Source organism: Zonotrichia leucophrys, chromosome 27 (assembly GCF_028769735.1).
Source record: "Zonotrichia leucophrys gambelii isolate GWCS_2022_RI chromosome 27, RI_Zleu_2.0, whole genome shotgun sequence".
NCBI classification, from domain to species: Eukaryota; Metazoa; Chordata; class Aves; order Passeriformes; family Passerellidae; genus Zonotrichia; species Zonotrichia leucophrys.
This window is the reverse complement of record NC_088196.1, coordinates 6,160,192-6,167,712: the sequence shown is the minus strand read 5'-3', so window position 1 is coordinate 6,167,712 and position 7,521 is coordinate 6,160,192. Positions and strand designations below refer to the sequence as shown.

The 7,521-nt window shown below is 50.0% G+C and overlaps 1 protein-coding gene across 1 annotated transcript; it reads left to right on the top strand.

Annotated features, from left to right (window-relative positions):
- The first annotated feature begins 4,436 nt into the window (after positions 1-4,436).
- Positions 4,437-7,140, top strand: HOXB2 (homeobox B2). Its single transcript, XM_064733642.1, has 2 exons — positions 4,437-5,225; positions 6,555-7,140. Exons 1-2 carry the CDS (start codon positions 4,832-4,834, stop codon positions 7,013-7,015), a joined length of 855 nt encoding a protein of 284 aa, XP_064589712.1. The 5' UTR covers positions 4,437-4,831; the 3' UTR covers positions 7,016-7,140.
- Positions 7,141-7,521: the final 381 nt, after the last annotated feature.

The window sequence follows — 7,521 nt, the reverse complement described above, 5'->3', positions numbered from 1 at the left end:
ATTCAATTTGGGCCAAAACGATTGAATTCTGGCGAAAACAAGGGAATTATTTCTGAAATAGGAAGGTGTGGCACCCACGTGCGCCAAGCAGCACCTCCCGGGCCCCCCAAATTTGGGCTAAAAGAGGGAAAAAATCCCCCAAAAAAGGTGAAAACGAAAGGGGAGAAGAGCCCCGGGCCGGCAGCGAAAGCAGGCGGGGAAGCCGTGAATAATTTGCTTTTTCTGCTCTAAAGCCCTAAGAAAACTCCCATTAAAGCAGCGAGGGGCAATAAAAGTTTTATGGGCTGGGAAGGCTGGAAAGGATGGGGTGAGGAGGAGGAGGAGGAGGAGGAAGGAGAGGGGGATTTTGGATTTTCACTGAGGCCACGAGAAAAGGATGGAAAAGCTGAAAAAGGTACCCAAAAAAAGGAAAAAAATTTAAAAAAATAAAGGGGGGGTTGGGGTGTAGAAGCAGCACGTGGGGTTTGTGTTTTGTACTTTATGTATTTTTTTGTATTTCTTATGTAGTTTACATAGTTTATATATTTATATATATAATATAATATGTATAATATGTTATATACATTATATATTATATATTATATATTATATATTATATATTATATATTATATATTATATATTACACATTTTATAGCCCATACCCTACATTTTATATAGTATATTTTTGTATGATACAGTTTATTTTAATTTTTTAATATTTTATATTCTATTTTTTACATTTTGTATTTTACGTCCAATACCCTGCATTTCCCACACCGCATTTTCTACCTCACACTTCTACATTTCAGATATTTCACATTTTATTCTTTTCATCCACCTGTGTGTACAGCCAGCGCAAATCCCCGAGGGATTAATAAAAACAAAGATTTGGTGGAGAAAAACTCTCATGAGAAACCACACCGAGCTCTGATCCCGCCTCACAAACCAAGTTCCAGGTTAATGATTAAAAATTAAAATTATAAATAATTATAAATTAAAGCTGGATCCAGAGCACCGGGACTGGAAGGAACAATTCCCCATCCCGGCCTGTGAAATATTTTTAATTCAAAAATAAATTTTAAAATTTATTTTTAATAATGCAATTATCAAATAATCGCCGGCTGGCCCGGGATCATCTCGCAGAACGTTTCTCTCTCCCCGCTCCCATTCCCGGATTTTCCCGGCGCCATGTTGAGCCAGGGATTCCCAGGAAATGGTTAAAATCCGGGAAAAAGGGAAAAAAAGCAATTCCGGGGCGCGCGCTGGGCCCTCCCTCCCTGGCGGGCTCCGGAATTCATCCCAGGATGCGAAACCTTTCCCTCACCGGGAGGTTTTTCCCCCTTTTGCCTCCGTGTGATGAGTGGGGGAAAAAAATCCCAATTTCCCAAGAGGTTTTTCCTTTTTTTTTTCCTTTCCCCTCTCTTTATTTTCCCCTTCTTTTCATTTTCTCCTCTTTTCATTTCCCCTCTTCTAATTTTCCCTCTTTTCATTCCCCCCTCTTCTAATTTTTCCACCTTTTCATTTTCTCCCCTTTTCATTTCCCCCCCTCTTTTCATTTTCCCATCTTTTAGTTTCTCCATATTTCCATTTTCTCCCCTTTTCATCCCCCCACTTTTCTTTTCTCCCCTTTTCCATTTCCCTCCCTCTTTTCCTTTTCCCATCTTTTCATTTTCTCCCCTTTTCATTTTCTCCATTTTCCATCCCCCCTTCCATTTCCCCTCTTTTCATTTCAATTTTCTCCCCCTTTTATTTTTCCCCCATTTTCATTCCCCTCCTCTTTTCATCCCCCCGCTTTTATTTTTTCCCTTTTTAAATTCCCCCCTCTTCTCATTTTTCCTTCTTTTCATTCCCCCCAATTTTCACTTTCCCCTCTTTTTCATTCCCCTTTATTTTCATTTTTTCTTTCCCCCTTTGCAGCTCCGAGTGCGAGCAAAAAGCCGAGACCACTTTTGGCAGCGGCTGGGAAGAATTTTCCATCCCAAATTCCTCCTGTCCACCCCATCCCTCAAACCCAGGAACCGCAAAACCCCAAACATCCCCTTCCAACCAGCCAGCAACGAGCAAAACCCGATTATTTTATTTTATTTTATTTTATTTTATTTTATTTTATTTTATTTTATTTTATTTTAAATCATTGATCTGAGACGAAACAGATTTGGGGTGGTTTTGGTACGCGGATCCACGAAACACTCGGGGAAATTTCGGGTTTGCGCTGGGTATTTTTTTAATTATTGTAATGATTTTCTTAACCCCCGCCGGCTGAAGGAGCGTTGGATTTATTCTGTTTTAGATTTATTCTGTTTCAGATTCACTCCCAGCGCTCCCCACCCACGCGGATGCTTCAAGTGACAAAAGTTTCCAGGGAACGGAGCCTCCCAGTCCCTCCCGGCCGCAAACTGGGACAACTGGAGCTCCAGCAAACCCCAAACTCCTTCTCCATCCCCTCCAGGCACATTTATTTCAATTCCTCTCTTTTTATTTTTAGTTTCCGCCCTTGAAACCCGCGGATTAAAGTTTGTAAATCAGCCCTGGGTTTAAAAACTCGGCGGTAAAAGCGGAATTTCTGCGCGGAGTGAGTCAGGGCGAGCTGTCAGGAGGCTTTGCAGTGGAAGATTGATGGTTTCTCTCCTCTTTTCGGGCTCTGTGGACCCGGGGCGCTTTAGAGAGGGGAAAGAAAGGAAGAAAAAAAAAAAAAAAACGGTTGGGAAATGACTTTTTCATTTTATTTATTTATTTTGTAAACTCTGGAAGTGGCGCCGCTTTATTGCAGAAGAAGGGGTGGGGAGGAAGAAATGCGATTTCAGAGATAGCCGTGACCTCAGAACGCGTTTGGCGCTTGAGCGAAGGGCAGAGGGTCCATTAAGCCTGGCCTGGGAAGGACCGGGATTAGGCCGCTCCTTAGGAGCCGTTTAAACCCGTAAATCGTCGGGTTTAACTAAACTCAGCTTAAAAAATCGCTCCGGTTCCTGAGGGTTCACAGCCAGGGCTGGGCTGGAGGCACCGGGAGCGGCGGGGCTGGAACGGGGCAGGAACGGGGCAAAAATGGGGCAGGAACGGGACTGGGAATGGGGCTGGAACGGATCGAAGACGGGGCAGGAACGGGGCTGGAACGGGGCAAGAACGGGGCTGGAACGGGGATGGAACGGGGCAGGAAATGGGGCTGGAACGGGGCAGGAACGGGGCAGAAGACGGAATGGACTGGAAGGGGAAGACGGGCAGGAACGGGGCAGGAAATGGGAGGAAGGAAAGTGGGGAAAAGTGGCAGGAAGGCAGAAGGAAGTGGCGGATGGAAGGGAGGAAGGAAGTGGGGAAATAACGGGAGGAAGGGGGATGGAAGGGAGGAAGGGGGAAGGAAGTGGCGGAATGGGAAGGAAGTGGCTGGAAAGGCAGAAGAGAAGGGCGGAATGGGGCAGGAAGGGCAGGAATGGGGAGGAATGGGGAGGAAGGGCAGGCGGGGGAGGAAGTGGCTGGAAAGGAAGAAGAAGGGGAGAAGGAAGGAATGGAGAAGGAAGGAAGAGGAGGAAGGGAAAGGAATGGGAGGAAGAAGGGGAGAAGTGGGAAGTGAGGAAGTGCAGGGAAAGGAAGTGGAGCGGAAGTGAAGGAAGGAAGGAGGAAGGAAGTGGAGGAAGGAGGAAGGAAGGGCGGAAGTGAAGGAAGGAAGGGGGAAGGAAGGAGGAAGGAAGGAAGGAAGGAAGGAAGGAAGGAAGGAAGGAAGGAAGGAAGGAAGGAAGGAAGGAAGGAAGGAAGGAAGGAAGGAAGGAAGGAAGGAAGGAAGGAAGGAAGGAAGGAAGGAAGGAAGGAAGGAGGAGGAAGAAGGAAGGAAGGAAGGGAGGAAGGAAAGGAAGGAAGGAGAAGGAGAGGAAGGAAGGAAAGGAGGAAGGAAGGAAGGAAGGAAGGGAAGGAAGGAAGGAAGGAAGGAAGGAGGAAGGGAAGGAAGGAGGGGAAGGAAGGAAGAGGAAGGAAGGAAGGAGGAAGGAAGGAAGGAAGGAAGGGAAGGAGAGGAGAAAAGGAAGGGAGGAGGGAAGGGAAGGAAGGAAGGGGGAAGGAGAAGGAAGGAAGGAAGGAAGGAAGGAAGGAAGGGAAGGAAGGAAGGGGAAGGAAGGAAGGAAGGAAGGAGGAAGGAAGGAAGGAAGGAAGGAAGGAAGGAAGGAAGGAAGGAAGGAAGGAAGGAAGGAAGGAAGGAAGGAAGGAAGGAAGGAAGGAAGGAAGGAAGGAAGGAAGGAAGGAAGGAAGGAAGGAAGGAAGGAAGGAAGGGAAAGGGAAGGAAGGAAGGAAGGAAGGAAGGAAGGAAGGAAGGAAGGAAGGAAGGAAGGAGAAGGAAGAGGAAGGAGAAGGAAGGAAGGAAGGAAGGAAGGAAGGAGAGGAAGGAAGGAAGGGAAGGAAGGAAGGAAGGAAGGAAGGAAGGAGGAAGGAAGGAAGAGGAAGGAAGGGAGGAAGGAAGGAAGGAAGGATCTCTTTGCCCACAGCCATGCAGCGATGTTAATTCTGGGGTGCTGCCCTTGGCTTTTCTGGTGCTCCCCTCTCTCTCTCGCTTTTTCCTCCCTTTTTATTTAATCAATTAAAGAAAATAACGCTTTCTGTTTGCCACCAGGCCCCTCCTGCCATTGGCCGGGGCCTCCCACGTGACGAGAATTGGCTGCAGTTTCGCCCCAGCCCCGAGTTTAGCAGAGCAGGGTCCCCTCCGCCCGTATTATCGGCAATATAACAATTATAAAAAGCGCCAGGACCGTCATCATCCCCGCCATCAAAACCCCGAGGCCCTCCGGTTTCTCTCCCTCTCCCCCTCCTCCTCCTCCTCCTCCTCCTCCCTCTCCCCCGCCTCCCTCCCGCTTTTTAAAGCCTGGAAAAGCCATGAATTTTGAATTTGAGAGGGAGATCGGGTTTATAAACAGCCAGCCTTCGCTCGCCGAGTGCCTGACGTCTCTGCCCGCTGTCCTGGAGACGTTTCAAACTTCATCAATCAAGGACTCGACGTTCATTCCTCCTCCTTTCGAGCCGAGCCGCCTGCAAAGCCGCGATGCCCGCTCGGGCAGGAGCCAGAGCCGAGCCCCGCACGGCCCGGCCCGGCCCGGCCCGGCCCAGCCCGGCCCGCGGGCAGCGCGGTTCCCCTGGATGAAGGAGAAGAAACCGTCCAAGAGGAGCGGCCACGCTGCGGCCGCTTCATCCCCGCCATCATCATCATCATCATCATCATCATCACCATCATCATCCTCGGAGCCGGCGCCCGCCGCGGGATCTCCGGCAGGTTCGTATGGCCGGGGGTGCGTCTGAGAATGGAAAATAACGGGGAAAAATTGGGAAAAAAAGGAAAAAAAATGGAAAAAAAATGGAAAAAAAATGGAAAAAAATGGGGAAAAAAAGGGGAAAAAATGGGGAAAAAAAGGGGAAAAAAATGGGAAAAAAATGGAAAAAAATGGGGAAAAATTGGAAAAAATTGAAAAAAGGGGGGAAAAAAAATGGGAAAAAAAAGGGGAAAAAAAAGGGGAAATGGCCAATTCTGCCCCAAAACAGCCCCAGCCCATCCCCCTGCCCTGGGATCGGGGAATTCGCGGAGCGAGGAACTCGGGGCGTTCTGCTCCCTCCTCCTCCTCCTCCTCCTCCTCCTGCCAATAAAAACAACGAATTTCTGCCGCTTCTGCCCAAGCCCCCAGCGAGGAGGGCCCGGCGGGGTTTCGGCTCCGTTTGTTCGGCTGAGCTGCGGGGTTTTACAGCCCACGGGGGGAAAAAAAGGGGAAAAAATCAAAAAAAAGGGAAAAGCAAAGACAACAAAACCCCAAAGATGCGCGGAGGCGGGAGGAAAATGGGTGGGGAGGTGAAGGAGCGAGGGCTGATCCTGCGAAATGGAATTATTACACCCCAAAACGCCCCCAGAAAAAGGAGCAGCCTCTCGCTGCTTTCCCTCCCTCGGGATGAAGCGCTGGAGGAACAATTCCAGGATTTCCAGGGCTCCGGTAAAACCGGGCAGGACACCGGAGCTCATTGGCTGGGGGAGAGTGGGATAATGAAACCAAAGTACCAAAGGGAAAAGGTAAAAAAAAAACAGAAAAAAAAACAATAAAAAACGGGAAAGAGGGAATGAAGAAATTTAGGAGAAATTTAGAAGAAAATTAGGCGAAATTGAGAAGAAATTGGGAAGAAATTGGGAAGAACTTGGGAAGAAATTGAGAAGAAATGCAGAAGAAATTTAGAAGGAGTTGAGAAGAAATTGAGAATTAATTTAGAAGAAATTGAGAAGAAATTGAGAAGAAATTTAGAAGAAATTTAGAAGAAATTTAGAAGAAATTTAGAAGAAATTTATGACATATTTAGAAGAAATTGAGAAGAAATTTATGACATATTTAGAAGAAATTGAGAAGACATTTAGAACATATTTAGGAGAAATGTAGGAATTCAGAAATATCCCACATTTTAGGGATTTAGAAGGAAGGCAGAAATTCTTTTCATGCACCAGGCAGCAGAGAGGGAAGGGCTCTAAAGGGAGAGACCAGGGAGCAAAATCCCTTTTTTCCCCCCGAGGCAGGGAGCTCCTCCGGAGCGGGAATGAACCAAAATCGCTGTGATTTTTCCCCGGCAGAGGCGGCGGGGCCGGCGGACAGCGGCGGCTCCAGGCGGCTCCGCACCGCCTACACCAACACGCAGCTGCTGGAGCTGGAGAAGGAATTCCACTTCAACCAATACCTGTGCCGGCCGCGCCGCGTGGAGATCGCGGCGCTGCTGCAGCTCAGCGAGCGCCAGGTCAAGGTGTGGTTCCAGAACCGCAGGATGAAGCACAAGCGGCAGACGCGGAGGCGCAGGGAGGAGCCCGCGGAGCAGCGCGGAGGGAGCGCGGAGCAGCGCGGGGCCGCGGCCGGCCGTGAATCCCCGGCGGAGCTCGGAGCTCTCTCGGCGGCGGCGGAGCCGGGCCTGGAGCTCGGCCCGGGGTTCCCGGGGGGTCCCGATGCTCTGCAGAGCCCCCTGCGCTTCTCCGAGGAGGAGCTGGAGCTGTTCAGCAGCGCGCTCTGCTCCATGGACCTGCACCAGCTGGACTTGCCCTGACCCCGAGCGGAGATCCCTGCGCTGCCCGGGGGGGGATTTGGGGTGATCGGGATGGGAGCGGCCGCTGGCAGCGCCCCCAAAGCTGCCCCGGGTGAGGGGAACCCCGAAATACGGCCCGAGAGGAGGGGGAACCAGAAATACGGCCTGAGAGGAGAGGGACCATCAAAATATGGCCTGAGAGGAGGGGGAACCCCAAAATACGGCCTGAGAGGAGAGGGAGCCCCAAAATACGGCCTGAGAGGAGGGGGAATCCAAAATACGGCCTGAGAGGAGGGGGAACCCCAAAATACGGCCTGAGAGGAGGGGGAATCAGAAATACGGCCTGAGAGGAGGGGGACCCCAAAATACGGCCTGAGAGGAGGGGGAACCCCGAAATACGGCCTGAGAGGAGAGGGACCCCGAAACCTGGACTGAGAGGAGGGCTAACAAAATACAGCCTGAAAGAAGGAGGAACCCGAAATACGGCCTGAAAGAAGGGGAATCAGAAATACGGCCTGAGAGAAGGG